Source organism: Rhinatrema bivittatum, chromosome 8 (assembly GCF_901001135.1).
Source record: "Rhinatrema bivittatum chromosome 8, aRhiBiv1.1, whole genome shotgun sequence".
In the NCBI taxonomy this organism is placed as follows: Eukaryota; Metazoa; Chordata; class Amphibia; order Gymnophiona; family Rhinatrematidae; genus Rhinatrema; species Rhinatrema bivittatum.
The window spans coordinates 112,152,249-112,174,278 of NC_042622.1; the positions used below are offsets into that span (position 1 = coordinate 112,152,249).

The window sequence follows — 22,030 nt, forward strand, 5'->3', positions numbered from 1 at the left end:
AAGGTAGTATTACACGGTGATATTATCTCTTTCTGGCCCATTGGAGAAATCCCTGGATAAACGGCTTTTACTTCTTAGTGCCCAGCTCCAGAAGGCTAAACAGGATCTTCGAGAGTCGCAGTCTCCCCATCACAGAATAGCCTATTTTTCTCTTCAAACAGCAGTTAACTCCCTTTTACATCAGAGGGTGAAAAGAGTGTCCTATATTACCAGTTTCAATTATACCAGTTTGGCAATAAATCGGGGAAAATGATGGCCAATTTAGTCAAATCCGCTAGGGGGTCTCATCATATTCCAGCCCATAGGACTGCCAGGGGTCGAGTAGTTAATATCATTCCTGACATCTTAGAGACTTTTTGGGACTATTATTCTTCTCTTTATAAGTCGGAGGGGTGGGCCCTGGAGATTTGGGACAATTTTTCTGCCAGATTTAACCTTGGAGCAGCAGCGCCAATTAAACATACTCATAACGGCTGAGGAGGTGCCGCTGCTTCAAAGTGCCAAAAAGCTGAAGGCTCCAGGACCCGACGGTTTTAGTTCAGAATTCTACAAATGCCTTGTAGATCCCCTAGTGGACCTTTTCCCCTTAGTGTTCCAAGCCCTGATAGACCGGGGCTCCTTTCTCCACAAGGGTAACCTGGCTCATGTGACTCTTGTTCCGAAGCCTGGGAAAGACCCATTGTTGCCAGCCGCATACCGCCCTATATCTTTGTTAAATGTCGACCATAAGCTTCTAGCAAAGATTTTGGCAGATCGCTTGGGGAGGGTCCTACCCCAATTAGTTAAACCGAGCCAGGTGGGCTTTGTTAGACAGCACTATGCTCTCACAAATATAAGACGAGTCGCTGCAGCAATGCAACTCTGCCAGTGTTCAGATATCCCCTTCCTTATGGTGAGTCTTGATGCCGAAAAGGCCTTTAACTGAGTGGAGTGGGGATATATGTTTAGCCTGCTTGACTCCATGGGGTTTAGAGGGTTTTTCCTTCAAGCGATTCAGCTACTCTACCATGATCCCGTTGCCATGATCTCAGTGAATGGGTTGTTATCCTCTCCCTTTTCGGTGCTCCGAGATACTCGTCAGGGATGCCTGTTATACCCCTTGCTCTTTTTACTGTCCTTAGAACCCCTGCTACTAGTGATACAGGCTTCTCCAGACATACAAGGTGTGCAGTTCTACTCCCAGAACAAAAAAAGGAGATTTTCAAATACTCCGCTTTTGCGGACAATATTTTAGTCTTCCTCACGTCTCCGCAACGCTCGTTGGTAACCCTTTTGAAGCTGTTCCAGACTTTTGGCACTTTCTCAGGTTTGCGCATTAAATGGGATAAGTCGGAGGCCTTGGCCTACCCCTCAGCTCTTAAGGAGCGTTGGCGAGGTCGTTTTCCTCTACAATGGGCAACAACATCCTTTAAATATTTAGGGATCCATCTGTCCACTGATTTGGCTGCCATCTATGCCCTTAATGTCTCTGGCTTAATAACCATGACGCGTACCAAATTATATCAATGGCGAGAACTCCCTCTCTCCATTGGGGGGCGCATTAATTTGTTTAAAATGATTATCTTGCCCAAATGGCTATATTTATTGCAGAACTTACCGCTTTCTCTCAAATGCAGCGACCTGGAGACTCTGGATAAATTGTTACGTGGTTTTCTGTGGAAAGGAAAGAAGGCCCGGATCTCCTTGTTGTGGCTTAAGCTGAAATGGGGGTCTGGTGGGATGGGTGTGCCGGACCTACTCCGTTACAATATTGCGGCTAATCTCGGTATAGTCCGCGACTGGGAGCCCCGGTGGCTTTCCCTGTTCCCTCCGGCCTTGGAGGGAACTTTTTTTCGGCCACCCCCCACCTTCCCCTATCTAACCCACCCCCTAGCCCTAACTAAATCGTCCCCCCTACCTTTATTTGAAAAGTTACGCCTGCCCGAGGCTGTGCCAGGGGATTCGGCCCCGCCCTCGGACCGCCCCCCGAACCGCTGCCATGCCCCGGACCTGCCCCCAGACCGCCCCCTGACCCGTCCCCTTTTCGAAGCCCCGGGACATACGCACGTCCCGGGGCTTGCACGTGCCACTGAGCCTATGCAAAATAGGCTCGGCGCGTGCAGGGGCAGATTTTCTCAAGTTACACGCGTAGCCTTTGAAAATCTGCCCCATTGTGTAAAGGAGTACATAGAAAGGGTTACAATATCTTTTAAAGAAATATTTGGGGGAAGTTTTGCATATTCCAGTTGAGAAATTCCTGCTGGTGAAGAAAATCTTTTTTTCTGCCTGGTAGGAGATGAAGAGACAATCAGGTTTTAGAACAAGGTTTGGCCCCCAATAATTTTGGATAATTTAGATGTAACAGAATGTTGGAGAGAATAATGAAAGAAGAACATAACAGGGCAACTCTGATGGGCTCATTTGTTTTTGAACAGGAAAATATGGTTATGTGTCTCTACTTCCACATTGCACAGACTGTATTGGGGGCAAAAAAATCTGGATTTTTCCAGATCAGGGGAGAGCAATGCAAGAACATAGAAAGCATCTTCTTGCTATGCATCAGGAGACATGCACTTTTTTCCTAAGATATCCATGCAAATGCTTAGCAAATTATGATGATATTATGTTTTATTTGCTTATCAGCAGCTTAGATTTTCTCTTGAAGTAAAAAACATCATCACTAGCTCTAGCCCTAGAGTGGTTCAAGAATAATAGGTTGAGACAATCTTCAACTGATACCCAGAGTTTCTGCTTGGTGTTATTTAACTTTATTTTCTTTTCCTCTTCAATCTGCTATATTTGTATTGCCTTCCCTTATGTTTGGGGTCTAATGAGGGTTGTTATGTCATGGCAATGTTATTAATTTTATAGTGGTGTTTGCTTTTGCTTTGAAGAAAGCTGTATTGGCTGGCAACCTGTATTCCTTTCCACAAGGTTAACTTATTTGTTATATTTGAGAAAAAAGAAAGGGTCAAGAGGTCGCTGTTTCTCCTTGTTTTATACTAAGCCTGATTCGCTAAATCAAACTTCAAAATACAACAGCATAAAGTTTTCAGTAACTAAGGGAGCCTACTTACCTCGATATTGAACTTCTGATCCATTAGTGGCTTCTTGGCTATATCCAATGGAGAGGAAGGTCATTGGTGGGTTTCCAATTGTAGTTGAGGCGGCTTTGGTGCTACTAGGTTCGCTGTCTGTAATTGCTGTGGTTGTAATGGTAGTATTGGTGACAGACTCCTCAGTTTTTTCTGTAGTTGCCGTCCTGTCCTCTGGAGGAATGAAGGGTGCGGAGCTTCTTTCTTCTGACCTGGCCTCCTGCTTTTCCATGTGAGATCCACCCTTTGCTGCACTTTCTGAGAAGAGAATTAGTTACTTCATAAGAAATGTAGAACAATCAAGTATTCTGATCAGAATTATTGGCAATAGAGGAAAATTCACATATTGAAATTCCACAGTAGCACTGCATTTATTCCTGATGTTCAGATATTTGATATTCCCAAAGCATTACAATCCTTCCAGCTGTTTAAAAACATGCAATACAGAGGATTCTAGTCCCTACTGAGATTTTACTTAGATAACGGAGACCAAACAGTATGGGTTGATTAGTCACATTTGCATCTGCTACATTGTGCCATACTGCTAATTTCCTTCAATACATGTGCCTAGCCTTAAAGGAGTGAATTTTCAAAGGGGTTTCATGCCTAAAAACAGCATATAGGTGTGTAAGTAGTATGTCCTCGTGTATATGCTATTTTATAACCCTCGAGAGCACATGCATATTTTTTGTTTTGTGCATATATTTTACTGGAGAAACAAGGGGCAGCCCAGGGGTGGTATTCAGATTGAATTACATGGGGTAGATGCTATTTTGTAAGAGATATCCAAGTATATATTAGTAAACTTGTTTGTACATTTTTACACTGCTAATTGACTCATGCAATTAAAAATCGGACTAGTCTGCTGTCTGCAGTTTTTTGGGGGAGAAGCCTGGGTGATCTGGTGAAAACTCAAGGTGAAGTGCTAGAGAATCCAGGTGAACTGGTGAAGGACTGGGTCAGCTGGGGATTCCAAGTACTCACACAAGTATTTTTAGAACGGTATATAAGCATGCTTTATAAAATATCTGCCTCTGCATTTAATTTCGGGTGTTTATTTGTACAGTGTGAAAATTATTTTGTGTGTGAAATATACGTGCACATATTTACAAAATGGGTAGGGAAAGCCTGCATTTTCATACACTGGAAATATATGCACTCACTGGAATATACACAAGCACTTTTGGAGCAGAAATACGTGGTCTTTTTTAAACTGTGCGGCTTCCGCTGCACAGTTTATAAAATACTAGTATTGATCTCTGCCCATTCACTTCTGCGTGCAAATGCTTATAGCGTGAAAGTCTGCTTATAGCACCCTCATAATTTTGAGTGTTATGCTAAACAGTTTCTCTATCACAAATTACACTTTTGTAAAAATACTAAGGACCAGACCTAAGGCACCAAAAAAATAAACATTATCACAAAATTCTTACCCATAAAACATCATGATCTGCTTGCATAATGGATTTTGCATTTTTTTCCCCCAAATTTATGGTTTGCACAACTCCAGTTCCAACCACTATATAATTTTAAAAACATCTGACACAGACTCTTTTCATGCAATTCTGAAATAGTGCTCGTGTAATGCCCCTCTCATTAGTTGAGGAAATTAATTTCCCAAAACAGGGGCGTGGTAATCCAGAGGAATAGACCTTAGAGAGCATAAGACCTCAAAAAGGTAAAAAGTGGATTCTCTGAGTTCCTTGGATTGAAAACATCATCTTGCTACAAAAGTTATGATAGTTCTTGTGCTGCTTCATTTCCAAAATGAAACAAAAATTCCCATAATTTCAGGGTTCTAAAATTTTGTTTCGTGAAATAGTGCTCACTAAAACATTTTAGTCCATGCTCTATGCAAATAAAGGTTGATTTTAAAAGCCCTATGTGTGCCAAAGGCAGGAGATAATGTGCGTGTATCGGGCCAGCACACGCCACGCAGATTTTAAAAAGCATGTGTGTACATGTGTATGTATTTTTTCAAAAAAGGGAAGGGCCTGGGTGTTCCCCCACTTACATGGTAGAGCCAGCATTTGCTCGCATATGCGCACATCCATATAAAACCAGGCCCGGTGCCACCAGGTGTACAAACCAGGCAATTGCATAAGGTGGCACACCGGGGGGGGGGGGGGCAGCATTGGGAGCAGGGAGAGAACCACCTGGCCACCAGTGGACCCGATCCCACTGGCAGCCGAAACAGAAGCTGCCGGTGGACCCCATGCCACTGGCGGCAGAAGAAGCAGGAGGCCTGCACGCCACATGCAAGAGGAAGCCCATCCTGCAGTTTCTCATGTGCCAGCCCACGGTATTCAAAACTCGCAGTTCTAGCACTTCCTCTATGCTCATCTTGTGATGCACGAGATGAGCATAAAAGAAGTGATAGCACGAGTGTTGAATACCGTGATGCTGGCACTCAGGAGGAGCCGCAGAATGGCTTCTCTCCCCAATGAAAGAGATAAATCACTATGCAGCAGCAGCAGAGGAAGAATAAGAGACCTTGTGGACCCTGCATGCCTGGGGATAAGGCACAAGATAAGTTTACTTGGGGGTTTGTTTGGTCCCATTTGTGAGACTGACATTGTTCTGAATGATACAGAACTAAGAAAAATGGCAAAAATCAAAACTCATGATGGGAAAGGAGAAAAACACTTTATTTTGTGATGGAGAAATAAGTGCAGGAAAGGTTGCAAGTAAAGGTCAAATGGATGCATACATGTGTGTGTGAGACTGGGAACCTGCCTGGGATGGGTGGAATGTGTGTGAGACTGGGAACCTGCCTGGGATGGGTGGAATGTGTGTGAGACTGGGAACCTGCCTGGGATGGGTGGAATGTGTGTGAGACTGGGAACCTGCCTGGGATGGGTGAGTGGATGTGAAAGGGAGCCTGCCAGAGAGTGTGTGTGTGTGTGTGTGTCTGCACATGCATGCTTGAGGGCCTTCCTGGAATGAGTGGGGCGTGTGTAGGAGAATGGGAAACTGCTTGAGATGAGCGAGTGTGTGCGTGAATGGGAGCCTGCCTGGGATTTGGGTGGATGTGAATGGGAGTCTGCCTGGAATTTACTTGTGTGCGTAGATACAGTATATAAGAAAGAGAGGAGAAGGTTTGTACAACCCACTCCTATTAATCCATGACAATCTCAGGATGATTAGAAATCAAAAGTTTCCATGTATGGAGAGCATGAATTTTTTAAATCCTTTTTAGTTTTATGTTTTGGGTGTTATTTGATGTGTCTGCTGTTTTGAAATATTTTATTGGTGTTTGGGACATTAAAAATAATGTATATGAGTTTTTAATTATTCAATCTTTTATTTATCAACTGTTTTTGAAATATTATTATTAGAATGTTTTTACTGTTATGATTATGTATTTATTATATTTCACAGTAATTGTTCACACAGTGAACAAATTGTGCCCTGTATAAAACTGTGCACATGTGCGTGCATACAATCGATTTTATATTATGCAAGCATATACGTGCATATGTTATAAAATGTCCGCATCAATTTTCATGAGCCAGCATACATGCATATATGTATGCCCGTGCGGCTGTTTGAAAGTTACCATCATAGTGCATGCTATTTAAAAAAATGAAAACACATGAATCTCCTAAAATGAAATGAAACCCTAAATGAAACAAAACTATGAATGAAACAAAAAAAAGGGAGCATGCACACTTTTACCAGGAGTTATGAAAATTCAGTATTTGTGACATCAGATTCTTGACTCACCTCTGACTATTTTGTCCTGAGAAGAAAGTAATAATGCTCAGATTCTAAAATGGTGGTCACTGGAAACTAATTCTATATAATGGATCCTTATATTGCTTGTAATTTATTACACTTTGTAACTTTGGATAGAAAAGGCTTCTGAGCCTAAGAATCAGGGAGAAATTTGGTTGTCTAAAATGTTATCAGTCCCAATACAGTCAGAGATAAAGAGTTTGGACTTTTTTTTTAGACTCCCATCTCTCTATGAAACAACAGATTTGTCATGCTATGAAAACTGTGTTCTATAAACTTAAGTTGGTTTGACCTTTAAAAATGTTGTTACCTCCAATATATTTCAGGATGATTGTACCAACTTTGGTCCTCAGCCCCCTGGATTATTGCAGAACAATGTATATTGGGCTTCCAGATAGGTTGTTGCATGCAATGCAGTTAGTACAGAATGTGACTGCCCAGATTACAACTGGGACTTCTAGAAGAGAACATATAACCCCAGTCCTGAGGAACTTACATTGGCTGCCAGTTAAATGGAGGTATAGGTTCAAGTTGGTAATAATTGTTTTCAAACTTTTGCCGGTAAATGGCTTTTGAAAATTACTATGATAGTATGTTACATTTATATGTGTAACTCCTTTGAAAATTCACCTGATCTCAGACTAACAGCAAACAGCATGGAAACAGCAGATGCTCATGCAGTGTTAAATGATTATTTTGGTTATTACAAGAATAAACTGTTTCCCCACCAGAGGTCCAATTTTCATAGTCTCTATTAGAGTAAAGTTTTGAGTGACCGTGGTCTGTCCAGGACCTGCCAGAAGAAACCTGATTACATAAATATTGCCCAACACATAAATTTGGCATTGAGTGAAACACTTGCACAAAATAAATTGCACCCCATAAAAAGTGCAGAAATAGTGCTTTTATTCAATCTTTCATTCTGGTCATAGGTTTTTGCAGCCCATAACTATAGTGTATCCAGCAGGCAGCATAGCTGTTATCCTCATCCACACTTAGGGCCGGATTTTAAAAGGGTAACGCGCATAAGGTACACGCGTAACCCTTTTAAAACACCCCTGCGCGCACCGAGCCTATTTTGCATAGGCTTCCGGCATGCGCAAAGCCCCGGGATGCGCGTAAATCCCAGGGCTTTCCTGGGGGGCGTGTCACAATCCACGCGTCATCGGGGGCGTGACGCTGCTGGCGCGTCATCCGGGGGCAGCACCACAGGGCGCGGTTTCGGCCCAGGGGCGTTCCAGGGGCGTGGCCACGGCCTCCGGACCAGCCCCCGGACCGGAACATGGCACGCGGCAGCTGGCCCGGTGCGCGCAAAGTTACGCCTGCCTCGAGCAGGCGTAACTTTTGCGACAGAGTTGGGAGGGGGGTTAGAGAGGGCCGGGGAAGGTGGGGGGAGGCGGAGGGAATGAGCAGCGCGCGCAGGGCTGTGTTTCCAGCCCAGTCTTGATGACTCATCACTTTGTAACTATAAACAGCACATGACTTTCTAGTTTGACTTAAATATCCCCCTAGATGAATAGTTTCTAGTTTGACTTAAATATCCACCTAGATGAATAGGGATCAACAAAAGCCAAACAAGGAAATTAGACCTGAGGCAAAAGTAGCAGGCATTGTAGTGGGTTTGCTTGTATTGGACTAAATATGAGTAATAATTGAATGCCATGGACTTTGCTTTCTAAAACTTATTGATAAAAATGCACAGGCATATGTTGATCATATGGTACACACATATAGCAAAATGTCCGAGTCAGCAAAAGTTTGAAACTTGTGAGAAGTAGCACCAATTGGTAAGACTTCAACCTTAGCTAAGGTTAAAATCATGAAGATTGGTGCAAGTGCTCAGAAGTTTCAAACCTGTGCTAATCCATCCGCTGTTTCTGCATAAATGACTGGAGACTGTAGGTCTAGTAAGAACATTAGAAATGTTTTCTGGGTCAGACCAAGATCCAATGAGGCCAGCATTCTGCCTGTGACAGTAGCCAGTCCAGGTCACAAATACCCGTCGGATCCCCAATAGTTAATCTATTTCTTGTATCACACCCTCAGTATCATATGTGTGTGTTCTAATTAACCACTGGGTGTTACACATAGACTGTGCTACGGGCTGATTTTGAAACCATGCAGCCATAATGGATCCAGACTGGGCTGGGATCAGTTGCAATACCTTTAACAATATCCACCATTCTGCCCATTCAGAATCGGTCAAAGGTATGGAAGGTAATTTCCCTTAGCACAGCATAAATAAGATCGAAAATATTGATTTGAGCCACAAGTAACTAGTGACGGCCTTTCAGCTTTGTTGTTGTTGTTGTCCTAAGTGCAGAGGTCTTTCCAGTCCTTCTCAGGACAAATATGTATACTGGGAGTATACTGGTTTGACTGCATGGCTTTTTAGCTAGCAGGGACAATGCATCAAAGTTTTGTGTTAAAATATAGCAAAAATGATTCATTTGCCCCAGTATTTTTGCCACGGGGACAGACCTTTGATACATTCCCACCTCTGCCAGTGTCCTCTTTTGGTACTGAAATATTGCTACCAAGAAATTCAGCTCTGAGAGTAAAAAACCACAGATAATCAGTTCCCAGTCTGCATGATAATACACAAGCTACAGGGTATATTTTCAAACCCATACTCAGCCAGCTTACGCTTGCCACGTCATTAACAAACCAGACAGACACTAAGACGTATGCACCACCAAAAACCCCTTTATCTGTCCTAAACTGTAGAAACAAAACAATGGATTGTGACTTTGAGACAAGGGCTTTGCTTTACTAGGTCTCTGCTATCTCATTGAAAAACCTCATGAATAGCTATATTTTCATTTGTTTTTGATGGCAGCACCTTGCAGCTTTAAGTCAGCATGCTGCAATTTGGTATTCCAAGATCATGAGCCAAATTGCTGTTAAGAAAACAGGCTGTCTGGGATGTAACTGGCCCCCTATTGACTGTAGCATATCCTTTGTCCCTCCAAGAATGCTTCCGCAGGTACCATCAGCATATCTTGAAGTCTCCAAAGACCTGCCATGCTTGGGATAAGATATCTGGGAAGAAAAAGTGCCTTTAAACATCTGGATGGGATTACAATCAAAATAAAGGCCTCCCCTACTGGCACACAAGAAGAGACGGGACAAATCATTCTGTACTGACCAGAGCTCCCCACTGATCCATGGTCCATGAAGCACAAGAGGTGTGCATTGGCATTTTTTTCACTTTCTTTTGTTTTTCGTTTCTTTTTTTTTTTTTTTTTTATGTCATCATTTCATGTTTCATTTTTTTCATTTTATTTAAAAACAAAAAAACAACAAAGAACCAAATTAAGAAAGCAAAAAAAAAAAAAGTAAAAGTAAAAAAAAGAAAGAAAATGGGTCCACAGCAACCCTCACCCCCTCCCCAAGTCCTGGGCCTTCTCTAGCCCTCCAGCCCCCTCCCCTTAGACCCTCCAACCTTACTGAAAATTTCTTCACAGGGTAGGCGTGAACCCGCAGTCACTTCTGCCCTGTAGTTTCCAGTATTGCAAATGGCCTCAGTACACCGAGGCAGGTGCCCTTGTACATTTTTGCCGTGCAGTACGGAGCTGGCCTGGACTTGGAATTAGCTAGCTCCATTTTGTAGGGCAAAGATTAACAGTGGCACTGGCCTTGGTCTCTTGCAACAGCGGCAGCAATGGGACAGAAGCAACTATGGATCGCTCCTGCCCCAGAAAGAAATTTTCAACAAGAGGTGAAGAGGTTCTGGGAGAGGGCGAGAGGGGAGTTTGGCCATGGTGACAGTCTTAAAAAAAAAAATGTGTTCTTTCATTTTAAAAATGAAACAGAAAATTCTGTTAACATTTCCCATTTCATTTCCAACCAACGCACATCCTTATCAGTGTTCACTGATGTTAACTTGAGCCGACAGAATCCTGTTTGTAATTTGTTTCTTTACGTTTTAGTTTATTTGAAATCTTGTTAGCCACCTGGGGCTGAGGTAGTGGTGGCACACAAATATGAATAAATAAATAATCACCATTTGTAAATCACGGAGCGTGATAACACAAACCAAAAACAAATTACATGGCACTAGTTGACCGCGTCACAGACTGAAATTTCAGTTTCTATTGCCTGAATGACCACATCAGGTTGAGCTTGACATTTGCTAGTTTGAAAGAGCGGTGCTTTCATTGACTACCTGCCTTCAACTCTTCATTAGTCTACGTTTAAATAAGTCCAGAGGGCCTCAATTTAATAAGCAAGTTAGGTAAAACTTCCCCCCAGATGAATCAGAAATCATAAGCCTAGAACCATGAATCCTATGTAGAGTCAGAAAAACTCCCATTTGGAAGATTTGCAGATTATGATCTCTATAAAACTTCAAGGCCAATGTATCAAAGTGATAGCACAAACTATTTGGCATTTTTGCACATGCTATCAGGATAATGAAAAATAGCATGCACTATTTGGCAATTTTGCATGTGCTATTTTTCTTTCCAGAATGTATGCAAAATTGCTAATGAGCCAAGAAATCATGGAAATCAGCTCATTATCGATTCAGCAATAGCTGAAAAATTTTGCATAAGCAAAATTTTGTGCAAAACTCACCTAATCCTCAGGGTAGTTAAGCTTTTTTTGCAAAAATAGTCTGCAATTTCATATGCACCTTTTTGCAAGAAAAATGCTGCAAATATTCCTGCGGTGCTGGCTCATTTTGGCAAAAATCTCTGCTATTTGATCCATAGGTCTCATTATTTTGGGGTCTGCAAGAACTTGGTGTGATAAAGAATAGTTTAGATAGAGAGTGCTCCAAAGAGATGTCAGATATCTCTACCTCTTGTCATTACAGGGCAGTCATCACAGTATTGTTTTATAAAGATCCTAAACACGTTATTTTTTAGGGAATCCAGAAGCAGAGAAGGGCTATATTCACAGGTGTTATTTAGTTACATGTAAAATAGGTGTCCTGAATATGTCTTTATTATGAAATACTAAATTAGCCAAGGAGGGCGAGAAAAAGGAAAAAATATGAAAAGACTCTAAGCAAAATTAATTAATTTTGACCTCAGCAAAGATTCCTGCGAGTTTTACCTTGAAGATAACTCTTTTTAGGTCACTGAACATTCCATCCGATTGTAGCCTTTTTTCCCCCTTCTATTTACTTTAATGAAGAATGCCCTTTCTCATGAAATTTTAAACCAAAGGCTAGCAAAACATGCCTTCGTTCAGCTTCAAGCAGCAAAGGATGTCTTGACTCCATACTTTGCAGGGGACATTAAACAAAGACTCTGCTTACTCGGCGGGTATTGAAGATCCCAGGGAATATTTTGCAAGAACAGTGATGTTAGCTCTGGTGTCATGGTTGACTATAATGAAAATACTTTTCTAAACAGGAAAGCATTTAAAACAAGGAACACTGGCAACAATATGCTACAAAAACAAACCTTCTTCATGCTCACTGCTGTGAGTTATGGGCAGTCGCCCCAGCACGGATGTGCGGGCGCCGCAAATAACCAGGCTACCGATGCACCCGTGCCGGTGGCCGTCCCCGCCTGCCACACCCCACGATGTACCTGCGCACGGCGCAAGGGGAAGGGTCTGCCCCCTTTCCTCTCCACATGCCGGCATCAATGATGCCAGCCTTGTGTTGTTGGTGCTAGCGGTGAATTTATGACACGCTCCCCCTCTCGAATGGCCCGAAGTACGGGGTGGCGACATCATCAAAGTGCACACAGATGCCGGGCTGCTTGATTGGCAGGAGTGGAGCACCAATAGCTGACGTCGGGGGGAACGTGGCCGGTGGGCGATTTAAATCCTGCCGGCACCCTCGAGCCAGCCTCTTTTCCTTCTTGGCCCCCAAGTGGACCCGTTTCTTGGATCGGATCCTCATCGGCGAGTCCCCTTTAATTAAAAATTTTAAATTAAAAAAAAAAATAAATATATATATATATATACACACACAAGAGGAAAGAGCAGCAATAGCTCTTTATTTTGACATTGCTGGGAGCTCTTCAAAATTCATTGACTTCCGTTAAGGAAGTTTAAGCTGCTGCACCTCCCCAGGGTATTTTGGGACTGTTCCTGGGGGGTCCTGCCTCTCGGCCCCAAATTGATTGCACGCTTTGGCTGGTTCCTGTTGCTCCAAAAAATGTTTTCTTCTTTTTAAGTAAATGAATTGGCTTGCATTTCGGCCAATAAATGTCTCGTTAGGAGGTGCTGCCAACATTTGTACGGATGTCCTTGAGGTCTGACCCCTCAGCTGTGGCTCAGCAGGCCCCAGCACAGTGTGCTACAGAGGTTCTGGGCACCCCCGTCCCCAAGGTGCCCACTGGCATGGATCTTTCTGGTTCCAACCCCGTGGTTCTCCCACCTGCTGGTGTCTCTGACCACAGGGGAGCTAGAAGCCAGGGAGGAGGTAGGGCATCCGGGCCGCCTCGAGGAGCAAACGTTTCCATAAAGGGAACCGATAAGCGTGGGGATAGGGCCCAAAAGACCCCAAGCAGAAGGCATAATTTGGCGAAAAACAGGGTCCATGGAGGAAAAGCGTTGGAGGGTAGTGGCAGCGGCACTGGTGCCCTCAGCACCGATATAACGCAGCCTGCCCCCGAGGAAATGAAGGATAGGGCCATTCAGAAGCAAGTCAACCCGCCTACCTTACTAATGCACTACCTGATTCAGGTGCGAAAGCCCTGAGAGCACATGAAATATGTCTCAGTATCTCCTTGCGAGCCCAGTGCCAGGAACTCCCGTAGCCCTAGCGGGAGGTGGTGTGGGTCCCCATCCTGGCCGGCTTCACATTCATCATCTGAGCATTTGCACACCAGCCCTAGACCTTGATGATGGCCATACAACTGGCCCTCCTATGACCATAACCCCTTTTGGGACTCGGCTGCCCACTTGCATTACTGGGGTTACAGGCTTTATAAGATTGGCCCACAGCCCAGGTGGGATGGCTGGCCTCTCTATTTCCCGCCCACTTTCCAATCTCCGCTGTACTCTTATCAGGATCCATCACCTTATCCTGAAGGGGGTTAGGAATTTAGAGAGTGCAGTCTTTTACTCGAACAATGCAGAGGTAGCCACGGTCACAATGAGTGGCCGCCAGTGCCTCTGGAGAGCCTGCAAAGAAGGGAAAATGGCGAAGCACGCAGCCAAAGACAACTCACCTCATCAGTGCACTCAGCTGGAGTCCCTTCACAGCGTCTCCACTTGAAGATCCCTGACACCGAAGCTGCCACTAAGGACCCCATCACCACCGGTGCGGCCAGATGGGGAGCAGGGTAAGCCTCATGTTAATAGTGTGGAGCTTCCTCCAAAGGAGCGCACAGGCAGGGAAAGCGCAAGCACTCCTCATCGTCCTCTTCCTTGCTTAGCGGCTCTTCAAGTTCATTCTCCTCTTCCTCTCGTAGTTCAGGTCCTGCCTGCGGCAGCAGAGGCAGGCATTACATTGATTTGTTCAGCTTGACGGAGGGACATAGGAGATGGGGCCAAACCAAGCAGGAGAGGAGAAAGAGACTAGAAATAGCCAAGCCCACACAAAGAGAGATCATTAATTAGTCACGTGCCTTTGCTCGTTTGACCTCAGTGGTGGTGCATTCCAAGCCTACTGTGATGCAGCCCATGTTATCGTACTTTGACACTATCCTGGGTGCATACAAAGAGCACATTGGGTTCACTTGGCTCAACTACAATGAGGTCTTGTGTGAGAGAATGGCTAGTAGGTCTGCCATGTCGTGGGGAAGACACGACGTCGGCCTTTGGCTCACAAAAATGTCTACCCGGGCTGCGGACACGAAAGCCAGTTCTTGGCTCTTTCGTAGGGAGCCAGAGCACAGAGGACAGGCCAAGCCCGTGCAAGGTGTGACTGGCACATGCTGGAAATTCAACTGAGGCGCTTGCTCCATGACAGATTGCAGATTTAAACACATCTGCAGCTGATGCACCACACCTCACCAGGCCAACAAACGTCTGCGCAGTGATAAGTGAGAAAAAGGAACCCGCCTTAGCCCCAACCCATGTGAGGTGACAAGCAATGCTACCCTGGTTGGCCCGCTATCCCAATAGGGCTGCAGCAAATACGGTACTGAGCGGTTTCCGAGAGGGATTCCTTATTCCCCACATGGGTCAGCCACAATCCGCCAAGGTGGCCATCGCACCTTCAGCTCACATTCTGGCTGACATAGTTCGGGAAATAATTGGGAAGGAGGTTCAGCTGGGGCACATGGCTTGCCTGTTCGCTGAGCCTCCCTTACAACCTGGTGCTCTCCCCACTAGCAGTCATTCCCAAGAGAGAGCCCAGAAAATATAGGCTCATACATAACCTCTCTCACCCACTCGGAGCTTCTGTGAAGAACCATATTCCAGTGGAATATTGCTGGGTGCAATATTCGTCCTTCGACACTGCGTTGGCCTTACTAAGATCCTGTGGCCAGGGTGCCCTCATGGCTAAAGCAGACATCAAGTCTGTATTTAGGTTGCTCCCAGTGTACCCGAACAGTTTCCATTTGTTCAGCTTCCAATTTGAGGGGGCCTTTTACTACGGCAAGTATCTGCCAATGGGATGCTCGATCTCCTGCACTTATTTCAAGACCTTCAGTACATTCCTTCACTGGGTGGCTGAAGAGGCTTCTGGGCTAGCATCGCTAGTTCACTATCTAGTAGGGATGTGAATCGTTTTTTGACGATTTAAAAAAATCGTCCGATATTTTTTAAATCGTCAAAAATCGGTACAGTGTGTGATACAATAGAAATTTTCACGATTTATCGTGAAAAATCGTTACTCCCGTTAGTGTCCACTAACGGGAGTTATTTGGTGAGCAGATTTAGCGCCCGTTGGCCTCAGTGTCCTGGGGACTGAGCTTGATTCCACGTGTATGGAATCTAGGCTCCCACAGGACAAAATGGTGAAGCTGTCATGGTTGGTGGCTGCCACCTTGCGCAGCAGGAAAGTCATGCTGAGACACGAGATCCCTTATAGGCAGCCTCGCCTTCGCTGTGCATGTTATTCCAATGGGAAGGATATTCCTGCATCATTCGATTCAGTCCATGGTAGGACTGATTCATGGCCCTCATCACTTGTGGGTTAGTAGACCCATCAAGGAGGACCTGAAGCTTTAGTCCAAATTCCTCAGCAACTTCAATGGTGTCTCAGCTTGGCTCCCAAGCCCTGTCTGCAGCAATGACCTTCAGTTATACTCAGATGCATCAGGTGGCATCGGTTTTGGAGTCTATTTTAGGGGTGACTGGTGTGCAACAAGCTGGCCAGACAACTGGACCGCATGCAGACTAACCAGAAATATTACATTTTTGGAGCTCTTCCCCATCGTTGTTGCCATGCATAACTGGGGCGGCGATTTTAGCTGCCAACAAGTGGTGCTATGGTGCAACAACGAGCTAGGGGTTCAATCAATTAACAATCAGATTTCCAAGTGCTTCTTGGTGGCAAAGTTTCTGAGGGTATTCGCCTATGCGAACATTGTTGAGCGAGCGAAACATGTTCCTGGAATGCGCAATGAGATAGCTGATTCTCTCTCGTTGCAAGGGGTCCCTGTTCAGAAAACTGGTGTCACAAGCCGAACAGAACACCAGGGAGGTCCCAAAACAGCTTTGGTCCTTCGGAACCAGACAGCGCGCGAGATGCTGCGAAGATCAATTGCCCCAGCTACATGCAACTACAGCAAAATGAAGACGTTTCTCATTGCTAACCACTGTTCTGGCCACCGGGTTCCTGAAGACCTATTGATTAGATATATCATTCATGCTAAGTGGCAGAGACTGTCCAGGATCATGGTTCGTTCGCACCTAGCGGCCCTAGCATTCTTTTCAAAGCTCAAAACGGGTCACGCTGAGTGCCACTTCGTGGTAAAAAGGGTGATGTTAGGCTGGGCCAGAGAATCGCTGCCGCAGCACAATACTCAAAGACTACTAATCCATTCCATGCTGCTCTGACTGTGGCATGTTTTGCCTGCAGTAGCCTCTGACATGTTTGAGACTGTGCTTTTTCAGGTCGCCTTCATGCTGGTATTTTTCGGTGCCCTGCACATCAGCGAGTTTACAGCACTACCGCATAAGGCATTTCAGCTGCGGATTTTGCTGGGGGAGGACACCACGTCACAGGTGGCACTCTACACCTAAAGTTGAGGCAGTCTAAGACTGACTAGAGTGTCCGTGGCCAAGTTATTACACTGACAGCAGTCAGGGATCTGGAGATATGCCCGGTAGCAGCCATTACCCAATATCTAGCCATATTTATTTTATTTATTTAACACTTTTTTATACCGACCTTCATAGTAATAACCATATCGGATCGGTTTACATAGAACAAAAGGGGGCGATTTTTACTACACCGCGATAAATCCCCTTTAATGCATTATCAGTTTTTGGCAGTGTTCAAGAAAGCACTAGCTGAGGCGGGGCTTCAGAGCGAATGTTTTGGCACTCATTCCACATTGGGGCCGCTTCCAGTGCCACCACCACTGGGATCTTGCAGGCAGTGATTCAGCGCTTGGGTCAATGGAGGTTGGGAGCTTACGCGTCTTACGTTAGGCACAAGGATGGTTCCCCTGCGCTTGCACCTGGCCAGGGGTGCACCATGACCTAGTCTATTTCACTTGCAGCTGGCGTCCAATGTTGCTCTGCGTGGATCGTCGGCCATTCTTTCATCATGCATGTGCAAAGAAGAACCATTAAAGGGAAGTTTGGGCATGACCTTGGGCTCTCATGGATGGGTTGGAGAATTGATTGGCTGGGTCAGGGAGGCATGCGTTGGCATCAGCTATGACCCACGTTGCAGTTGACAAGAGTGAGCGCAGCACCACCCGACCTAACCATCATTCACCTTGGCGGCACGACTTAGGCAACTGAGTCAGCATCACTCTAATGAACGATATCAGGAAAGGCTTTAGCTGGCTGACCTCCTCTTGGCTGACCACAATAATATGCTGGTCCGAGATCATACCCCATCATAGCTTGATGTGTACTGGGTGATGGGGCAGATACCATGGCAAGTTTAACCTGTAGGTAGCCAAAGCCATACAATTCCTAGGTGGTTATCATCTGCGACATGAATGGGTAGACGGGCACTGCGCAAAGCTGTATGCACCGGGTGAGGTACACTTGTCAAACTTAGGTAACGATCTGTTCTTGCAAGCGATGCAGAGGTTCTGCTCCCAGATGCAGTGGCTGTAGCCATCGTTCACGCGCGGGCAGGAAGTCACTTCCGCACTCTCGCGTGCTGGGCCCCTGTGGCGGCAGCGACCAAGTCCAGGAGTGCCTTTGTAAAGGCAGAAGCATTAGAAGGAAGCTGGGAGATGCTGATATGTTTGTGGAAGGCCTAGGGGCCCTCACCCGCTTGCCATGAATTATCAATGTTGGGCCCACGCTCAGCTTTGTCAGATCAAGGCTGTTATGAGGGGAAGGGGCTCCGGCAAGGCTTGCTTTGGGGCGGCCGGGCCAGGCTCCCCTCCAGCGGATGGGATATTGTAGCGGGCTTGCTTTGTGGTGGTCCAAGCCAGGATCCCATCCGGTTCTTGTCGGTCACGAAGCCTGTTCCGAGTGCTCGCTTGACGCGAGTCCCCGAGGTTCCGCTTGGGCGGATATTAGAGTGCCAGCACCTGCCTGGCCCTGATTTTGTAAACTTTATTAAACAGACTCGGCGCATATTTAGACTCCCATGTTAGGGATTCTAATAAACGGCTGCAGCCTTTGCATCTAAGTCCTGTGTCATGTTTTCCTTGTGTGTAAGTGGGGGAGCCCAGTGAGGCTGAGGCAGGGTGTCTGGACTGCCCGGTTAATAGGCAGCTCATCTACTCTTGTCCTCCTCTGGTTGCTGCATAAGCCAGGCAGGGCAATTTTCAAAACAATTTATGTGGGTACAGAGGTATTTACCCAGATAAAATGGCCTGACTGAACCTTGCTTTCCTGAAATATGGCTAAAAGTATGTACACTTTCCCTAATGTGCACACTTTTAGCTGCATTACAAAGTTGCATTCCTGTGGTTATGTTGAGGATGGGGAGGAAAACAGTACGTGTGCATTCAATTTTGAAATGTACACACACTGTTTTGCTGCCCCCTTCCAGTTAGTAGGGGGGGGGGGGGGGAAGTACGCAAATGCTTTTATTGCATGCACATGGTACCTGTTCATTTTAAAACAAGAAACAGAGCAGCAAAGATGCAGAGTGAGATCTGTACTCACATCATAGGAGAAGCTCTCTAAGAACAGCTCTTGCAAATTATTTGCTCCTGGGATGCTGCCAGAGACAGTGTCAGCTGTTATCATCTATATGCTAGAAAAGTTTCCCTAGAGCAGTTTTTAAAGTGCATACTGCCTCTGCTAACCTGTATACAGGAACAGTAATTTTCAATTAGCCTGCAGAGGGCTAAAGTCTAAGGTGCACAGTGTCAGCATCCCTGTATGTGCATACACATATGCGCATGAAGTTGCGCCTGCTTCCTAGCAGGTGTAACTTTCTGCATGTATATTTTTCTGCATACTTTCGATAATCAAAAGTATACACATGGATGCTTTCCCCACCCTGACTCCAACCCCCCAGAACACCTCTTCCCAGTGCAGGTAAAAGTACACATGAAATGGGGTTTCCTATGGACTTTTACATGCAAAACCCCCTAACTGATTTTCAAAACATCACTTATGTGCCTAAGTCACTTTGAAAACCGAGCCCTAAAAGGAATGCTGCTCCTTCATGGTGGTGAAGGAGTTCGATTCCATGAACCCTTGAAGACTGCACAGCGGAGACGCTTCTCGTCTCATCATGCCCGCAGTGAAACGCACAGCCATCTTGATTCACTAACATTTGCAACGCAAACGGAACCTAACGTTCCGTTTGCAACGCAAACGGAACGTTAGGTTCCGTTTGCGTTGCAATAGTCTGATGATAAGCTACACCTCCTGAAGACCACGCTAGCTATTGCTTATTCAGCAGTTTGTAAATTGTTTGTTCAGCAAAACCAGAACGCATGTGTGAAAGATAAGAGCTGTAAAGTGTATAAAGGTTTGCTCCAAAGGGGGCGTGGCATGCAGTTGTACTAAGCCGTTGTCTTAGCTGCATCTTGCTGGCAATAAAAGTTTTTCTTTACGGATCAGTTGTCTGGGCCTCCTTACTGACTAAAAAGAGACGGTTACATTGGCGAGCCAGCCAGGAGGTACCGGAGACGCTATTTTAGCTCTCCAGAAGGTCCGGTAGTTTGGTGGCGGGGCAGTCCCCCAGACATACCTGGTGAGTGGCCACCGCTGAGTTCAGCGATCAGGTTTCTGAGGGGACCGTTCCACAGAAATTCTGCTGGGACCTCTGGGTTGATGATTCGGGAAGAAGGCTTTCACGACGATCGGAAGACCCCTGCAGGCGAGTATTATGGGTACATGGAAATAAGTGAAGACTAGCTAGCTACGGAAATAACCGGTCCATCCCCGGCGGACCGAGGGGGCTTTGATCACACCCCACGCAGTGTGTTAGTAGGAACCCCGTTCCGAAGACCACGCACATGAACAGGAAAAATTACAAGTGAAGCATATGATAGTGGGAATAGGTTTCTTGTTGTGTGAAAGAGAGTGAATGGCCTCGCAGTTCTAGGCCGGGCTGACCGCGTCCTAGTCGGGGCGATTGTGACCCTTTTGTGTCTGACGGATACGGACCCCTTACCTATCCGTCTTCCCTTCCCTCCTTTGTCTGTGAATTCTATCCTGATGGGAGGGGGCGGCTCGACTCCATTAAAAGTCATGACGGAACACTATAGTGAAGTGTTCGATAGACATAAATGTACAAAGCCCGGAATGATTCAACGATGCACCCATAGGTGGCCCAGTTTGTGTGTAAATTGGCCTCCGGTAGGAACTTTCGATTTCCAAACGGCCACAAGGGTCCAGAAAATAGTCATACGAGAGGGGAATCCGGGCTGCCCTGAGGATATACCGTACATAACCGCTTGGATTGCAGTTATTGAAAATCCTCCGACGTGGGCAAAAAAGCTAGTAGAGGGAGCCGCCCTTGTAATGATAACTCAAGTACGCAAGATGGGGGACCGGAAGTCCTCAATCCGGAAGAGAAGGGGAAAGGCGGCCATATTGGAACCTAAAGAGCATGCGTCATCTGCGGCGGCCATATTTGTAGTGCAAGGGAGTTCACGGACTCCAGAAAAAAAAATTAAACCCCTGCCGTCCGCAGCACTGCCTGACGCTGAAAATATCTTGCCGCCACCATATGCCCCTAGTTGTCCCCTCACATATCCTACGCCACCAAACCCCCAAGCCCCCTTCAATGCGCAAGCTGATCCTAGAATCGCACCGGCTCATGAAGAACAACCTGAAGCGGCAACCGCAAAGGTAGAAAGCGGCAGCGAGCCGTCCGTGGCCGACGGAACTCGCAGTAAAACCCAAGCCGCAGCAAGTTTGCAATTACCAATTAGAGAAACATCAACTGTAGTTCCTGTAGTCCCGACTGAAGAAAACGAACATCGCACTACGCAAACGATAAAATTATTTACTTACATACCTTTTACATCCAGCGATCTTTTCAATTGGAAACAGCTTGGGCCATCATACGCTGAAAAACCAGAACAGATGATAGACTTTTTACGGGGCATTTTTGCAGCCCACAACCCCAACTGGGCTGACGTTCGGCATCTAGCCTCCATTCTTTTTACCACTGAAGAACGCCGACAGATACAATTAAACATGGAAGAGGCAGCCCGATTAGGAGCCGGGTCAGATGGACGTCCCGAAGACGTAGTGAGAGACTTAGCCCCGACTGCAGATCCCAACTGGGATTTCCAGACCGCGGCAGGGCGGGAGCGTATCACCGCCTATCAGACCGCATTTCTTGAAGCTTTAAAGAAAGGAAAGCAGAAAATTGTAAACATGGGTAAAATCCAAGACGTGCTCCAGAAGAAAGACGAGTCCCCTGGAAACTTTTTGGAGCGATTAATGGATACATATCGCCAATACAGCCCATTTGATCCAGAGGACTCCAAGTATCAACCCATTATAGTGATGAGCTTCGTTGGGCAGTCCTACCCAGACATTCGCCGGAAGTTGCAAAAACAGGAAGGGTTCGAGGGAATGAATATTAGCCAATTAAAAGCCATGGCCGATAAAGTCTATGTAAACCGAGAACCGGATGGAGACAGGAAGGAAAAGAAAGAAACTAGAAAGTTAAGAGAAAGTGTCAGTTTGTTAGCCGCAGCGTTGGAAGAAACTAATTTCGGGAACCCGTCCAAGCAATATCACGGGTA

The 22,030-nt window shown here is 45.7% G+C and overlaps 1 protein-coding gene across 1 annotated transcript in view; it reads right to left on the reverse strand.

The window, feature by feature from the left end:
• The window catches only part of OLFML2A (olfactomedin like 2A), a 135,391-nt gene that overhangs the window by 12,255 nt on the left and 101,106 nt on the right, over nt 1-22,030 (reverse strand). Inside the window, exon 6 of the mRNA XM_029612907.1 lies at nt 3,057-3,332. Coding sequence (XP_029468767.1) covers nt 3,057-3,332 — 276 coding nt within the window. The remainder of the gene's footprint in view (nt 1-3,056; nt 3,333-22,030) is intronic.